The sequence below is a fragment of the Penaeus vannamei genome, chromosome 15 (genome assembly GCF_042767895.1).
Source record: "Penaeus vannamei isolate JL-2024 chromosome 15, ASM4276789v1, whole genome shotgun sequence".
Classification (NCBI taxonomy): Eukaryota; Metazoa; Arthropoda; class Malacostraca; order Decapoda; family Penaeidae; genus Penaeus; species Penaeus vannamei.
Window position 1 is genome coordinate 4,465,985 of NC_091563.1, and position 17,500 is coordinate 4,483,484.

At 44.1% G+C, this 17,500-nt stretch overlaps 2 protein-coding genes across 6 annotated transcripts in view; one reads left to right on the top strand and one right to left on the bottom strand.

Annotated features, from left to right (window-relative positions):
* The window catches only part of LOC113819587 (heparan sulfate 2-O-sulfotransferase pipe), a 10,098-nt gene extending 3,125 nt beyond the window's left edge, over nucleotides 1–6,973 (top strand). The window contains exons 2-7 of one of the 2 annotated variants that reach the window (XM_070130369.1): nucleotides 751–1,114; nucleotides 1,752–1,913; nucleotides 3,061–3,114; nucleotides 4,689–4,832; nucleotides 5,646–5,806; nucleotides 6,675–6,973. In XM_070130369.1, coding sequence (XP_069986470.1) covers nucleotides 751–1,114; nucleotides 1,752–1,913; nucleotides 3,061–3,114; nucleotides 4,689–4,832; nucleotides 5,646–5,806; nucleotides 6,675–6,844 — 1,055 coding nt within the window. In that variant the 3' untranslated portion in view covers nucleotides 6,845–6,973. Of the gene's footprint in view, nucleotides 1–750; nucleotides 1,115–1,751; nucleotides 1,914–3,060; nucleotides 3,160–4,688; nucleotides 4,833–5,645; nucleotides 5,807–6,674 lie in introns of both variants that reach the window. The other variant, XM_070130368.1, reaches the window with a different exon arrangement.
* A 645-nt stretch (nucleotides 6,974–7,618) lies between these two features.
* The window catches only part of LOC113819589 (venom serine protease), a 21,189-nt gene continuing 11,307 nt past the window's right edge, over nucleotides 7,619–17,500 (bottom strand). For all 4 annotated transcript variants that reach the window (XM_070130370.1, XM_070130373.1, XM_070130371.1 and 1 more), the window contains exons 4-11: nucleotides 14,547–14,671; nucleotides 13,893–14,011; nucleotides 13,221–13,372; nucleotides 12,209–12,398; nucleotides 11,578–11,847; nucleotides 10,374–10,536; nucleotides 9,457–9,580; nucleotides 7,619–8,288 (exon numbers count right to left, since the gene is read on the bottom strand). In XM_070130370.1, the coding sequence (XP_069986471.1) occupies nucleotides 8,233–8,288; nucleotides 9,457–9,580; nucleotides 10,374–10,536; nucleotides 11,578–11,847; nucleotides 12,209–12,398; nucleotides 13,221–13,372; nucleotides 13,893–14,011; nucleotides 14,547–14,671 (1,199 nt within the window). In that variant the 3' untranslated portion in view covers nucleotides 7,619–8,232. The remainder of the gene's footprint in view (nucleotides 8,289–9,456; nucleotides 9,581–10,373; nucleotides 10,537–11,577; nucleotides 11,848–12,208; nucleotides 12,399–13,220; nucleotides 13,373–13,892; nucleotides 14,012–14,546; nucleotides 14,672–17,500) is intronic.

The window sequence follows — 17,500 nt, forward strand, 5'->3', positions numbered from 1 at the left end:
CCAAACTTCCAAACAGGAGATATATTGCTGGTTATGTCATGGATGAAGTAAATAAGAAGTAGATTATAATGACATTTGAAATGGAAGAATATAATGGTGTATGCACTTGATCCATCAGCTGAAAATAGTGTCTGCTATATGAAAGATGCCTGAAGATTGGGTGAAAGCTTCTCTGTGTGTGTAGATAAACGCTTATGTGATATGATATTACAGATAAATTAGAAGGAATTTCAGCAGTATGTTACACCTGTTTATATTGTTGCATGTCAAGAATGTCCCGAGAATGAAGAAATAAATCCATCCAACGATTAAGAATAAGATGCTGAATGATTATACAAAATAATTTAACATTTCCCATTCTTGTGTATGTCCAACAACGGATTTAAAAGATTAGGCTGAACGAACAGAATAGAGAAAAAAAATACCAAAATCTCAACAGGTAATGATTAAGCTCAGCTTCAGTTAAAAAGATTATTAAATGTTTTATCACTGCGTGATAATGGGAAAATAGCTTTGTATTTTCTAAAATATACAGTTTGTTAATATAAAAGGAATATGATTTTCTGCAGAAGTAGCCCAGTGTCCTTCTTTTAGGGATATATATTTTACCAACTGAGTCTGGCTTCTGAAACTAAAAAAAAGCTCTGTAATCTACCCACGCCTACCCTGGTCTGCATGTATAGGGATGCATAGACATGATAAACACACAATATAAACGCAGCCTTTAGCAACAAATGCGAATATTTCCAGGAATGGAACTCCCGCCGCCGGTGAGGGAATTCCTGCAGGACCAGAACCTCCTGCAGGGCGACACTCTACAGGGCTTCATGCCGACCCAGCGCGGAGGAGTGGAGAGCCTCCAGGCGCTCCTCGAGGGCGTGAACCACGACGGCGGCGCTGACGAAGAACAGGTCGAAAAGGAACTGAAGGAACTGGACCTCGAAGGCGAAGAGATGCTGCCGCTGCCCTTGGAGGAGGACCTCGCGGAAGCCGATGCCGAAGGAGCTGGCGTAGAGCCGACGGCCAGGAACGTCACGGCCCGCGACGCAAGGCTGCTCATCGTCAGCGCCGTTCCGCCGTTCCGGGCGCGCGTCACGTCGTCCCTCGTCAAAAGGTGAGTTAGAGAAATATTTTTCCAAGAACCGTGTGTCTGCCGACCGCACCAACTGATCGGCATAGTGATATCCATGATAATAATGAAAGAGGGAGAGAGAGAAAGAGAGAGAGAGGGGGGGGGGAGAGAGAGAGAGGGGGGCGAGAGAGAGAGAGTGGGGGGGAGCGAGAGTGAAAGAGAGAGAGATCGGGGGTGGGGGGCGAGGTATCTCCACAGAGTACAATAACAGAAAATAAATCATCCCCGAAAGCCAAAGAGATTCACTCAAAACACCAATCAAAAAAAAAAGAATCACACCTTAGACTCCGCATTCCCAAACCAACATCAAAACCAACATTCCCAAATCAACATCAAAATCTCTGCCTGCACCTTCCCGCCCCAACAACCTAGCCGCTTAACCTCCCACATTCCCGAATCACCAGCATACCCTTCCCCCGAATCCCCAGCATACCCTTCCCCCGAATCACCAGCATACCCTTCCCACGAATCACCAGCATACCCTTCCCACGAATCACCAGCATACCCTTCCCCCGAATCCCCAGCATACCCTTCCCCCGAATCACCAGCATACCCTTCCCCCGAATCACCAGCATACCCTTCCCACGAATCACCAGCATACCCTTCCCCCCCTCAAAAGCCTGGGCGATCGCAACGGCTTCCGAGTGCTGATGCCCCTCCTCAAGATGCAGCCGAAGATGGGTACGTACCAGCGAGATGCCCTCACCAAGTACATCACGAACGCGGCCGAACAAGAACCAGTGGCCTTCGTTAGGGACATGTACTTCTTCGATGTGACCAGGTACGTGTGGGGTGGGGTGGGGTGGGGGGAGGTGGGGAGGGAGAAGAGAGGTGAAGAGGGAGAGGAGAGGTGGGGAGGGAGAAGAGAGAGAGGGGAAAGGAGGGAGAAGAGAGAGAGAGGGGAAAGGAGGAGGAAGGGAAGGAGAAGACAGAGAGAGGGGAAAGGAGGAGGGAGGGATGGAGAAGAGAGAGAGGGGAAAGGAGGAGGAAGGGAGAGAGAAGAGAGAGAGGGGGGGGAAAGGAGGAGGGAGGGAGGGAGAAGAGTGAGAGAGTGGAAAGGAGGAGGGAGGGAGGGAGAAGAGAGAGAGAGGGGAAAGGAGGAGGAAGGGAAGGAGAAGACAGAGAGAGGAGAAAGGAGCAGGGAGGGAGAGAAGAGAGAGGAGAAAGGAGGAGGGAGGGATAGAAGAGAGGGGAGAAAGGAGGGAGAAGAGAGAGAGAGAGGGGAAAGGAGGAGGAAGGGAAGGGGAAGACAGAGAGAGGGGAAAGGAGGAGGGAGGGAGGGAGAAGAGAGAGAGAGGGGAAAGGAGGAGGGAGGGAGGGAGAAGAGAGAGAGAGTGGAAAGGAGGAGGGAGGGAGGGAGAAGAGAGAGATAGGGGAAAGGAGGAGGAGGAAGGGAGGGAGAAAGGAGGAGGGAGGTTTGGTGGGAGGGAGGGAGGGAGAAAAGAGAGAGAGGGGAAAAAGGAGGGAGTGAGGGAGAAGAGAGCATGAAGAAAGGAATAAGGAGGTAGGAAAGATGGAAGAACATGTCATCAGTCATCACCAGGCCATCAAGAGAAGCGTCACCTTTAGATACATAAATAAACAAATAAAAGAAGAACCAGATATGAAAATCGTCTTTATAATAATTGTATGTTAAATTCTGGACCTTAAATTTGAACAAAACAGACCTTCATAAGTTACTTTCTGAACCACGAAATTGAACCAAAAAAAAATCCAAATAGAAATTCACTCATTAATTATGTTCTGAACCAAAAACCCAAACAGATATTCATATACTATATCCTAACCCACAATATTAAACAAAACACCAGAAAAAACAGATCATCATCATGATTCTCTCCCCCAAATCACACTTCTATCACAGTATACCCTTTAACCCATTTTCTTTGCAGTACAAATCCCGTTTTCTAACAACAATTTCCCTGTAGGATGGGGTTCGCTCGGCCAGTGTGGACAGCGCTAGTGCAGGATCCTGTGGAGAGGTTGGTCAGCACTTTCCTGAACGCGAAGGAACAATCTAAGCACCAGTATGGTATCTTTTGGGTTGTTGTTATGATGGATATAATGATGGGTATGATGTGGTGGTAATGGTGATTATAATGATGATAATAATGGTAATGTAAACAGTACTTATAACTAAACGATAGTAATAAGGATGATAATGTTAATGGTAATGAAAACAGTGATTATAGCTATAATAACGATAGTGATAATGATGATAATGACGACGATGATGTTCATTATGATTATTATCATAATCATAATACTACTAGTAAAAATGCTAATAATGATAGAGCTAGTAATGATAATGATAATAATAATTTTGATAATAATGATCATAATGAGGATGATGATACTGATAATAATAATGATAGTGATAACAATAATGATAATGATAGCAACAATGATAAAAAATATTGATAATAACAATAATGATAATGATAGCAACAATGATAAAAAATATTGATAATAACAATAATGATAATGATAGCAACAATGATAAAAAATATTGATAATAACAATAATGATAATGATAGCAACAATGATAAAAAATATTGATAATAACAATAATGATAATCATGATAATCATAACAATAATGATAAAAATATTGATAATGATGATGACCATAATAATGATAACAATAATGAAAACATTGATAATAATAATGATAATGATCATTATGAAATTATATTGATTATGTCGAGAGGCATTTCACTTCGGAAATCCCATACACCCTAACTGGAAAAAAAAAACAAAAATTCCGGAATTCCTTTAAAAATTCTTGGGAAATCCGAAAATCCGGAAGAAATTTTCTAGGAGATCCGGAAATCCCGAAGAAATCCTTTGGAAATCCTGTAATCCCAAGAATCCTAAAATCTCGCAAATTTTCCATTCACAGCCATCTTTTACAAAATCTTGCTCACAGAAGTATAGATGACTTAAAAATCAGTAAAAGTCATAAATTTCGGCAAACACCTATAACTATAGTAATAAGGGTAATCATAATGAAGAATGGTAGTAATGACAATAACAATACTGATGATGATAGTGATAATATTAATGATAACAGTGATAATGATAATATTGAAAATAATGATAATAGTTGAAGGGCAGTGTGCTATGTTGAGGCCGCTGTGCAGGGTCGTTTCCATGGAGTTCGATTAATAAACATATTCTCGATTCGGAAATCCCGAAACAAGCAAATAGTGATAAAGATAATGACAATAACACTAACGATAACAAAGATGATGATAACAATAAACTCATTCCGAAACCCATAAACATATAAACAAAAAGGAGGGAGAAGAGAGAGAGAGGGGGGAAAGGAGGAGGAAGGGAGGGAGAAGAGAGAGAGAGGGGAAAGAAGGAGGAAGGGAGGGAGAAGAGAGAGAGAGGGGAAAGGAGGAAGAAAGTAGGGAGAAGAGAGACAGAGTGGAAAGGAGGTGGGAGGGAAGGAAGAGAGAGAAAAAGAGAGAGAGAGGAAAGGAAGAGGAAAACAAATTCTTCAGACAACCAACCCTTCATTCCACACGCATCTCGATCTTCACTCCACAGCGACGCGGGGACCAAAGACCGTGACATCTCCGGCCTGAGTCTAGAGCAGTGTGTTATCTCCCGCGACGCCCTCTGTTGGTACTCGAAGGGCGAGCAGAGGGCGCTGCAGCTGTCCTTCTTCTGCGGTCAGCATACCTTCTGCGAGTGAGTTCTGAGGAGGTGGTGGGAGGGGGGTAGGGAGGCGGTGGGACGGGGGGGGGGTTGACGTGGAGGCGGTGGGAGGGGGAGGGGGAGTTGATGTGGAGGAGGTGGGGGAGGTGGATATGGTAGGAGGTGGGAAGGTAGGATGAGGAGGAGAGGTGGTGAAATAATTGGCTAAGGGGTTATTTAGATATTTTTCTTATCCTGTCTTTTAATGAACTGTATATATAAATTCACCAATTTTCAGCTTATTATCATATGTAGTGAACAATCTAATTTTGATTTTCTGTTTTTTTTTTTTTTTTTTTTTTTTCTTCTTTGTGTCCGCTTTGGTTAATGAGTTTAATGTCTCGTATATGAAGTGTAGTAATCCTCTCTCTCTCTCTCTCTCTCTCTCTCTCTCTCTCTCTCTCTCTCTCTCTCTCTCTCCTTCTCTCTCTCTCTCTCTCTCTCTCTCTCTCTCTCTCTCTCCATCCTCCCCTCTTCCCTCCCTCCATTCCTCCTTCCCTTCCCCCCTCTCCCTTCATCCTCCGCTCCTTTCCTTCCTCTTTCCCTCCACCTAATCCTCCTTCCCTTCCACCTTCCCTCCCTCCCTCTCCTTCTATCCTTCTCTCCATCCCTCCATCCTTCCCTCTATGCCTCCCTCTTTCCCTCTACCACCTCCTCCTTCTCTTCCTTCCTTCCCTCCCTCCCTCCTTCTCCTTCCATCCTTCCTACCGTCCCTCCCTCCCTTCCTCCCTTCCTCCCTCTCCCTCCTTCCCTCCCTCTCCATCTCCTCCTTCCCTCCTACCCTCCCTCCTCCCTACCCTCCCTCAGGGTAGTAGGCAGCCGCAGTGGCCTCCAGATGGCCAAGTACCAAGTGGAGCACCAGTTCAGCGTCGTCGGAGTCCTCGAGGAACTGACCCTCTCCTTCGCCGTCTTGCAGGAATACGTCCCGAGGTACTGGGGCAACGCGACGGCTCTCATGACCAGGACGGGTGGGTTTCTGGGGTTCCTGTTGGGCTGCCTGTTGGGGTGCCTGTTGGGGATCCCGGTGGTCGTTCTTTTTTTTTCTTATTATTCTTTCTCTCTCGTTTTTTCTTTTTCTTTATATTTTTTTTTTATTATTTTATAATTTTTTATTTTATTCTTTTATTTTTTATTTTTCTTATTCTTTATCTTTTTTTCGTTTTTATTTTTTTGGGGGGTTCCTGTGGGATCCCGGTGTTTTTTTTTTTTCTCTCTCTCTCTCTCTCTCTCTTTCTTTTCTTTTTCTAATTCTTTTCCTTTTTTCGTTTTTTTGTTTTGGGGGTTCCTGTAGGATTCCTGTGATCGTTGTTTCTCTTTTTTCTTTTCTTTTTCTTATTATTTTTCTTCTTTTTTTTGGGGGGGGTTCTCTTTTTCCTTTTTTCGTTTTTGCTTTTTTTGTTATTAATTCGAAAATAGATCGTTGATTGAGGAGATTGTAGATTATAGAGTAAAGATTGGGATTATAATTCATGCATTATTTGTTTATCTATTATGCTTCATTAATCAGTTAAGGAAATAAAACTTTCTCTCTCTCTCTCTCTCTCTCTCTCTCTCTCTCCCTCTCTCTCTCCCTCTCTCTCTCTCTCTCTCTCTCTCTCTCTCTCTCTCTCTCTCTCTCTCTCTCTCTCTCTCTCCCTCTCTCTCTCTCTCATATATAGACATATATGTGTGTGTGTGTGTGTGTGTGTATACATATATATATGTGTGTGTGTGTGTATACATATATATATATGTGTGTGTGTGTGTGTGTGTGTGTGTGTGTGTGTGTGTGTGTGTGTGTGTGTGTGTGTCTGTGTCTGTGTCCCTCTACCTGTTGACCAGTTCCTCCCGCAACAGCCCTGGAGAGAGAGGACCTGGAGATCGCCAATTACCTCAGGGAAATCCCCGAGAAAGTTCGCCAGTACCTGCGGGCGCTGCTGAGGGAGGAGATCGACTTCTACCTCTTCGTCAGGCAGCGGTTGCATCTCCAGGCAGCCTCGCTCGGGATCGCCAAACAGCTGTATTAATGGGCGAGAGAAGCTGCGCGTCTTATGAACTTTGTTTACTTTTCGTTTTGAGTGTATTTTGATTGTGTTATAATCATTGTTATTATCATTATTATTATTATTATCATTATTATTATTATTATTATTATTATTATTATTATTATTATTATTATTATTATTATTATTATTATTATTATTATTATTATTACTATTATTATTATTATCATTATTATTATTATTATTATCATTATTATTATTATCATTATTATTATCATTATTATTATTATTATAATCATTATTATCATCATTATTATTATCAATATTATTATCATTATTAATATTATTATCATTATTATTATCATTATTATTATCATTACTATTATCATTATTATTATCATTATTACTATTATCATCATAATTATCATGTGCTTTACTCTTGCTGATCGAGTAACTGCTTTGATTTTTATTAATCTATTTATATTTAGCCATTTAATTCTTAGCCGCGTTGGTGTACTTTCGTGCAAGTGTTATTGACTTATTTCTAATTCTTTCAAGTACCTTGTTTGGCGTCTTCATTTTCCTGATTGTGATTGTTATAAAGATATACCGTAAGGATGATTTTCATTTTACTATAAAACCTTAATAAATATAGTTTGTGCAGTTTTACATAGTCACATACACACACACATATTGCATACACACAGACACGCACACACACACACACACACACACACACACACACACACACACACACACACACAAATCTTAGAAAAATGGAAAATGAAATACTGAAACTCAAGCACGAGAATATAATCAACAACTCTGACACATCCTCTAAAAAGGCAATTGAACCACAGTATATAAATAATAATTACACATCACGTGATCAAAAGATAATCACCACCCACCCCACTCCGGTAAAGGACCAGCCCCCGTTAACAGGAACTTTTGGTAACCTGACATCAAGGGTACAGATACCACAGTTTATATTGACATTGTATTTGTGTATTGAAAAGTACGTTTATTTTTGGGACAATGGACGTATGTTTAAGCGTACCAGGGAAGACACTGTGTGGGAAAGGACACGTATATTAAGGGAGAGATATATATGTATTGGAGGGAGGATATGTGTATTAGAGGAGACACATATATCAGGACACTGTATCAGGTAAAACACAGGAATGTCACACGAAGACCACATGTACACGGAAGAGCCCACGTATCAGGGAAGACATACGTTTCATGTCTAAAGAAGGACACATATTCCAAGGGGGATTCGTGTTTAAGGGAGGACACGTGTATCAGGGAGGACACGCGTATCAGGGAGGACACGTGTATCAGGGAGGACACGTGTATCAGGGAGGACACGTGTACAAGGGAGGGCACGTGTATCAGGGAGGACACGTGTATCAGGGAGGACACGTGCGAGCGTTGCCAATTTTGTCTATGATCCAAGGGAGATAATCTGCAAACAAAATCGAAGAAACTGTTGAATTTAAAACAATAAAGACTATGAACCGTAATGTAGAAAAGGTATGAATGGGAATAAATATCTTCACAATACAAGAGATGTATTTGACTGGATTTTGTATACATATGTATTTCATTAGAAATATATATATGTATTTCTGACGAAGATACATTTGAAACCGGTCAAATTATCCAAATATTCATTCTCATCCATACATTAGCTACAAAAAATAAAGAATATTTCGATTCTGAAATCATTATTCCCAGTTTATTATAAAGAATGGAAAGAATTGACCATAAAGAGAATTTAAAGAATTCACCAATAGTGGAGAGAGTATTATCAATAAAGTTGACAGGTACATGGATGCCTATAAAATACGTACCATTACTTAAAAAAAAGGTAAACAGAACAAAAAAACATTTTTCTACTCCGTTATGTTTCATTGTTTATTCTCACGCAGACGTAAAGTGATTATTGTGTAAATAAGAGAAAAATGATAAAGAATAAACACAAACAAGTATATTTCATACTCGACAATTAAAGGCGAAAACGAACCCAAAACAACATATATGAGTGAAAAGGAATCCAAAAGCAGACAATGACGACCGAAAACGACCCCAAATCAGGATAATTAAGCCGCGAAAACGAACCCAAAATATGACCCGAAACACCAAACAATGAAGACCAAAAACGGACTTAAAAAACAGACCAATTAAAAATGAAAATGAACCCAAAACACAAGACAATATCGACCGAAAACGAAACCCCAAAATACGCAGTCTCGAAAATGAAACCCAAAGACCGAAAATGAAAGCAAAACACAAGACCGAAAACTAACACAAATCATCACACTAAAAGACCGAAAACGAACCCAAACCAAATTGAACCCTGAAAACGAACCACAAAACACAAGACAATCAAAACCAAACACGAACCCAAAACAAGGCAATCAACCCCAAAACCGAACCTTAAATGACACTTACAGACCGAAAACGAACCCAAAACCACACTAGAAGACCGAAAACGAACCCAAAATCACACTAGAAGACAGAAAATAAACCCAAAACCACACTATTAGCCCGAAAACGAACCCAAAACCACACCAAAACACCGAAACACGAATCCAAAACATTTTAAAAAACATCATAAAGTCAAAACTCACTTCCCACCCTCGTGTAGACGCCCGCGACGCCCGGCTGAGCGCACGCCGACGGCCCGAAGGACACGATGCCGATGACCACCCAGCGGTCGCCCTGCTGCGCCATCAGGGGGCCTCCGCTGTCGCTCTGGGGGAGGAGGGGGAGGGGTCTCAGAGAGGAGGTGGTTGTATGGCAATGACATTGGGAAAATACTTCTTTCTTGTTTTTTAGTGATCGTGTGTGTTTTGTGTGTGTTTGTGTTTGTGTGTGTGATTTTTTTTTAAGTGATTGCGTATCAAGGAGGTGGATTGTTAATGGCATTGGGTAACTCTTTCTTTAAGGTGACTGTGGTCTTTTTTATTGTTTTTTTTTAGTGATCGTGTGTTTTTTTTGTGTGTGATTGTGTTTTTTTCTTTTTTTGTTGGCTTCAAGTGATTGAGTATCGTTCATTCTTTAAAGGTAATCATGTGTATTGTTATTTACTCAAAGTGGTTGTGTGTCTTTATTTTCTTAATGTTTTTTTTTTGTGATTGTGTGATGTTAATTTGTTTAAGGTTGTAATGAGTGACGTGAGGAAGGGAGGGGAGGGGGGGAGGGAGGCAGAGGTGGGGGCGATGTGTAGGAGAGGAGGTAGATAGATATTTAGATAAATATAAAGAGATATGAGAGAGGGAAAAGAGAGAAAAAAGAAAGAGGGGGAGAGAAAAAGAGAGAAGAGGGGGCGATGATGATAGAGATAGAAAGAGCGAGAGAGCGGGAATGAAAAATCGAAAAATCTAATAAACAACCAACATAATCTAAATAAAGCAGAAAAAAGATAAAAGAGAAAGCAAAACAAAACCTAAATACCACCCTCCCCCACCCCCCTCACCCCCTCCCACCCCCTCCCCTACCAAAAAACAAAACAGAAAACCAAAAACAAACAAAAACAAAAACTCACGAAGCATGCGTCCTTCCCCGGCGCCGAAGCACAAATCATATTCTGAGTCACTTTCCCCTTCTTATACTGCTTCATGCACTCACTCACGGGCACCGTCTGGACGTCGACCTTCTGCAGGACCCTCGGCAAGGAAGGATTCGAGGGGTAACTTAGATAACCCCATCTGACGACAATAATAATTATGCGGATGAGAATAATTGAAGAAAATAGTTTAGAAATAAAATGTATGTTTTTTTTTATGTATTATCTACACAAGATCATCTGTCTACCTGTATATTATTCTATCTATCTGTCTATATGTGTATCTATCTATCTATCTGTCTATATGTGTATCTGTCTATTATGTATCAGATGAATGGCATCGGTGGATTAGGATATGACATGAAAAAATATATATATATAAAAAATACAATATTTTTTTAGATATATATCATATACACAAGATCATCTATCTACCTGTATATCAGTCTATCTGTCTATATGTGTATCTATCTACTATGTTTCAAAAGAATAGTTAAAACCATGGAAAAAAATGTTGCAAAAAAAAGAAAAGATTTAAATAAATTTTCTAGAGCATTTTATAATTCTCGGAAAATTTGGGGAAACATAAAAGAAATAATGGAAGATTGATAAAAAGAAAGTATCGAGAGAAAATAACAAAAGGAGAGGAAAAGGAATAAATAAACAAAGAAAGAAAAAAGAACGAGATAAAGAAAGAGAAAGAAAATATAAAACAAATGGAGAAGAACGTAAGAAAGAGAGCAAGAGAAAAGAAACAGAAAGACGCAGAAAAGCGAACCATAACCATGTGAAAATCTGATTAAGAAATTGAGAGAAAGAGATCAAGCAAAAGAGAAATTAAAAAAAAAAAAAAACAAGACAAAGAAGGATAAATCAAGAGAAAAAATTAAATAACAAGAAGAAAACGACATGAAAATGAAAAAAATAGAGCAAAAAATCAATCAAAAAGAGAAAGGGAAAGAGAAGAAGAAATAAACGGAAGTAAAAGAAAATGAAGCTTTCCATACGAGGCCAAAGGACGAAGGAAAAAGAAAGAAGAAATAAACGGAAGTAAAAGAAAATGAAGCTTTCCAGACGAGGCCAAAGGACGAAGGAAAAAGAAAGAAGAAATAACCGGAAGTAAAAGAAAATGAAACCACAGACGAAGCCAAAGGACGAAGGGAAACGGAAGCAACAGCACTACCCGGCGACGGTGACGTTGGCGCTGTCGTAGGCGCTGAGGGCGTCGGGCGGGCACGCGGGGGCGACGTCGGGCCAAGTCGCCGCGAAGTCGAGGGCGGAGGACAGCTGCACGAGTCCGATGTCGTTCTCGCTGGTGATCGATTCGTTGTAGCTCTCGTGGTTTATGACCCTCGAAACGGAGAGAGTTCTCGTGGACGCCGTCTCGTCCGCTCGTGTTCGGTCGTGCTCGCCGACTACGACTTCGGGGAGGGTGTTCGTCGGGAGGGCCGGTCTGGGGGTGGGCGGGGCCAAGGTCTATATAAGGACAGGTCTCGTCAATTAGGAGTTCTGCGCAGTTTTGGGTGATAAGGCCTATGACGTCACTAGGCGTAAATTGGGTGGGAAAGAGATAATAGATCTTGGTCGGGGCGTTAGGATAAGGCATCGTGTCGGCTCGTCTTTTGATGGGATCCTATTCTATTTATGTATTTCTATTTGTTGTATTTTGTTTTTGTTTTTTATATATATAATGCCTTGAATCATATGCAAATCGCAATACCAGGGAAGATCATGCAACAACGAAGCCTTGCAAGAACCGAAGCCATATTGCAAAACCAATCAGTTCACGGCGAATTCCCCCCCCAGACACTCACGGGCGTATGCAGTGGGCGGCGGTGAGGACGTAGAGTTCGTTGATGAGGACGCCCCCGCAGAATCTGTTTTCGGGCAGTAACAGCAGGACCACCCAAGGGAACTCGTGCAGACGGGCAGCCACTCCGCCCACCACCCTGTTGGTTTCCAGGCCTGGCATCATGGGGTTGTTGGTGCCACGCTGCCCGCACCCTGGGGAGAGGAAGGGGTTGGGCCGTGAGGTCAGAAGTAGGCTCTCTCGCTCTCTCTATCTTTCTCTCTTTCTTTCTCTCTTTCTTTCTTGTCTTCTCTCTCTCTCTCTCTATCTATCTATCTCTCTATCTCTATCTCGTCTTCTCTCTCTCTCTCTCTCTCTCTCTCTCTCTACCTAACTCTCTCTCTCTACCTATCTCTCTATCTCGTCTTCTCTCTCTCTCTCTCTCTCTCTCTCTCTCTCTCTCTCTCTCTCTCTCTCTCTCTCTCTCTCTCTCTCTCTCTCTCTCTCTCTCTCTCTCTCTCTCGCTCTCTCTCTCTTTCTCTCTCTCTGTCTCTCTGTCTCTCTCTCTCTCTCTCTCTCTATCTCTGTCTCTCTCTCTGTCTCTCTCTCTCTCTCTCTCTCTCTCTCTCTCTCTCTCTCTCTCTCTCTCTCTCTCTCTATCTATCTATCTATCTATCTATCTATCTATCTCTATCTATCTTCTCTCTCTCTCTCGCTTTCGCTTTATGTGTGTATGTATCTATTTAAGTATATAGATAGACAGACAGGTACATAAACAGAAATATAGGAACAAAAGTGTATATCCATAACCTTGACATTTTCCCATATCTTACTTGAATGTAAAAAAAAAAACAATACCCAAACAATACAAATCTTTCCCCAAACTTACGGCACTCGAACCCAAAACCAAAAAGGAAATTTAAAAAAAGGAAATACAAAAAAAAAGAAAAAAAAAAAAAAAAAAAAAGAAAAAAAAAGAAAAAAAAAAAAGCATTTTAGCAGAAACAAAAAAATAAACATCACCACTCCAGACTCACTACAGGTGCGCGAAGCAGGAGCAGCGGTAGCGAGGCCCACCGTGCAGCTGACCCCTTTAGAGGCCGCGGAGGAAGCCCAGCTGGCCCAGAAGACCGCCTCCAAGATGTTGGATGTTGAGGCGACGTTGCGAGGGCCGTTCTCGCCGCAGAACCTGTAGCGGATGGGGGAGGTGGGGAGAAATAGTAATAATAGCGGTAATGGTAATGATGATTGTTATGATGGCATAGTGATGATGGTGGTAATGTTGATGATGATGATAGTGATGATGGTGGTAATGTTGATGATGATGATAGTGATGATGGTGGTAATGTTGATGATGATAGTAATGGTAATGATGATGATAGTGATTGATGATAATGATCATGATGATAATGATAATAATAATGATAATGATAATGATAATGATTATAATGAGAATGATAAAGAGAATAATAATGATGAAGATGGAAACATCAACGGCGACGCTGAAGACATAGCGAAGAGGAGAAGGAAAACACACAAAGAGGAACATCATAACCAAAAAAAAAAAAAAAAAAGAACCAAAAGCAAAAAAAAAAAAAAAAAAAAAAATCCAATCAACCTTCACCCTTCCGAACCAATCCACACGCAAAAAAAAAAAAAAAAAAAAAAAAAAAAAAAGACGCACGCAAAAAAAAACACACGACACTGACCACTGATACCCATTGGCCCCAGAGGCGATGGCGAGAAAGGGCCCCCCCCGGCAGTCAGACGAGGCAGGCAGGGAGAAGTCCTGACAGGTGATTGTCATGCGCCGAGTGACATCCCGAACCTGGGAGTGGATGAAGGAGTTGTGGAAGGGAGTGGTGGTTGTAACGGAAGTTGTAGAAGTTGTAATTCTCAGAGAAATTGTTGTTGTAGTGGAAGTGGACTGGTAATGATGCATTAGTGATAGTGATAATAGTGATGACAATAATGGTGATAACAAAAATTATAACAATAATAATGATGGTGATGATAATAAAAGTAATAACAGCAGCAACAACGATAATAATGATAATAATAATAATAATAATAATAATAATAATAATAATAATAGTAAAAATAATAACAATAATAATGATAATAATATCGGTAATGATAATAATGATAGTAATGATAACAATAATGATAATAATAATAATAATAAATATAATAATTATTTTGGTAATCATAAGAACTGTAACAATAATAATGATAATAACAAAAACAACAATGACAACGAATAAGTAATAATAACAAAACCAATAACGATCAAAAAAATAACAATGACACTATATATAAAAAAAAAAAAGGACTCTAATAAAAGGACTCCTTCCTGAACTCACAAAAAAGTACCATCTGCAGAGAGTCCAAGGAGGCGATGGAGAAGGATACCCCGGACTCAATATACTGTAGGACACGCCGGGGAAGACCTCGACTTGCGAATTGCAGGGCACGGGAAACGTTTGTCCTGCGGGAGAGATGGGGGGCTAGAGGGCACGGGAAACGTTTGTCCTGCGGGAGAGATGGGGGGTTAGGGGGTTGGGAAACGTTTGTCCTGCGGGAGAGATGGGGGGCTAGAGGGCACGGGAAACGTTTGTCCTGCGGGAGAGATGGGGGGCTAGAGGGCACGGGAAACGTTTGTCCTGCGGGAGAGATGGGCGGCAAGGGGGCACGGGGAACGTTTGTCCTGCGGGAGAGATGGGGGTTAGGGGGTTGAGAAACGTTTGTCCTGCGGGAGAGATGAGAGCTAGAGGGCACGGGAAGCGTTTGTCCTGCGGTAGAGATGGGGGGCTAGAGGGCACGGGAAACGTTTGTCCTGCGGGAGAGATGGGGGGCTACAGGGCACGGGATAACGTTTGTCCTGCGGGAGAGATGGGGGGCTAGGGGGTTGGGAAACGTTTGTCCTGCGGGAGAGATGGGGGGCTAGGGGGTTGGGAAACGTTTGTCCTGCGGGAGAGATGGGGGGCTAGAGGGCACGGGAAACGTTTGTCCTGCGGGAGAGATGGGGGGCTAGAGGGCACGGGAAACGTTTGTCCTGCGGGAGAGATGGGGGGCTAGAGGGCACGGGAAACGTTTGTCCTGCGGGAGAGATGGGGGGTTTGGGGGTTGGGAAACGTTTGTCCTGCGGGAGAGATGGGGGGTTTGGGGGTTGGGAAACGTTTGTCCTGCGGTAGAGATGGGGGTTAGGGGGTTGGGAAACGTTTGTCCTGCGGGAGAGATGGGGGGTTTGGGGGTTGGGAAACGTTTGTCCTGCGGGAGAGATGGGGGGTTTGGGGGTTGGGAAACGTTTGTACTGCGGGAGAGATGGGGGGTTTGGGGGTTGGGAAACGTTTGTCCTGCGGTAGAGATGGGGGTTAGGGGGTTGGGAAACGTTTGTCCTGCGGGACAGATGGGGGGTTTGGGGGTTGGGGAACGTTTGTCCTGCGCGAGAGATGGGGGGTTTGGGGGTTGGGAAACGTTTGTCCTGCGGGAGAGATGGGGGCTAGAGGGCACGGGAAACGTTTGTCCTGCGGTAGAGATGGGGGTTAGGGGGTTGGGAAACGTTTGTCCTGCGGGAGAGATGGGGGGCTAGAGAACACAGGAAACATTTGTCAAGCGGGAGAGATGGGGGCTAGAGGGCACGGGAAACGTTTGTCCTGCGGGAGAGATAGGGGCTAGAGGGCACAGGAAACGTTTGTCCTGCGGGAGAGATGGGGGGCTAGAGGGCACGGGAAACGTTTGTCCTGCGGGAGAGATGGGGGGTTTGGGGGTTGGGAAACGTTTGTCCTGCGGGAGAGATGGGGGTTAGGGGGTTGGGAAACATTTGTCCTGCGGGAGAGATGGGGGGCTAGAGGGCACGGGAAACGTTTGTCCTGCGGGAGAGATGGGGGGCTAGGAGGTTGGGAAACGTTTGTCCTGCGGGAGAGATGGGGGGGCTAGGAGGTTGGGAAACGTTTGTCCTGCGGGAGAGATGGGGGGCTAGAGGGCACGGGAAACGTTTGTCCTGCGGGAGAGATGGGGGTTCGGGGGTTGGGAAACGCTTGTCCTGCGGGAGAGATGGGGGTTCGGGGGTTGGGAAACGCTTGTCCTGCGGGAGAGATGGGGGGCTAGAGGGCACGGGAAACGTTTGTCCTGCGGGAGAGATGGGGGGCTACAGGGCACGGGAAACGTTTGTCCTGCGGGAGAGATGGGGGGCTAGAGGGCACGGGAAACGTTTGTCCTGCGGGAGAGATGGGGGGCTAGAGGGCACGGGAAACGTTTGTCCTGCGGGAGAGATGGGGGGCTAGAGGGCACGGGAAACGTTTGTCCTGCGGGAGAGATGGGGGGCTAGAGGGCACGGGAAACGTTTGTCCTGCGGGAGAGATGGGGGTTAGGGGGTTGGGAAACGTTTGTCCTGCGGGAGAGATGAGAGCTAGAGGGCACGGGAAACGTTTGTCCTGCGGGAGAGATGGGGGGCTAGGGGGTTGGGAAACGTTTGTCCTGCGGGAGAGATGGGGGTTAGGGGGTTGGGAAACATTTGTCCTGCGGGAGAGATGGGGGGCTAGAGGGCACGGGAAACGTTTGTCCTGCGGGAGAGATGGGGGGCTAGGAGGTTGGGAAACGTTTGTCCTGCGGGAGAGATGGGGGGCTAGAGGGCACGGGAAACGTTTGTCCTGCGGGAGAGATGGGGGGCTAGAGGGCATGGGAAACGTTTGTCCTGCGGGAGAGATGGGGGCTAGAGGGCACGGGAAACGTTTGTCCTGCGGGAGAGATGGGGGGCTAGAGGGCACGGGAAACGTTTGTCCTGCGGGAGAGATGGGGGTTAGGGGGTTGGGAAACGTTTGTCCTGCGGGAGAGATGGGGGGTTTGGGGGTTGGGAAACGTTTGTCCTGCGGGAGAGATGGGGGGTTTGGGGGTTGGGAAACGTTTGTCCTGCGGGAGAGATGAGAGCTAGAGGGCACGGGAAACGTTTGTCCTGCGGGAGAGATGGGGGGCTAGGGGGTTGGGAAACGTTTGTCCTGCGGGAGAGATGGGGGTTAGGGGGTTGGGAAACATTTGTCCTGCGGGAGAGATGGGGGGCTAGAGGGCACGGGAAACGTTTGTCCTGCGGGAGAGATGGGGGGCTAGGAGGTTGGGAAACGTTTGTCCTGCGGGAGAGATGGGGGGCTAGGGGGTTGGGAAACGTTTGTCCTGCGGGAGAGATGGGGGGCTAGGAGGTTGGGAAACGTTTGTCCTGCGGGAGAGATGGGGGGGTTAGGGGGTTGGGAAACGTTTGTCCTGCGGGAGAGATGGGGGGCTAGAGGGCACGGGAAACGTTTGTCCTGCGGGAGAGATGGGG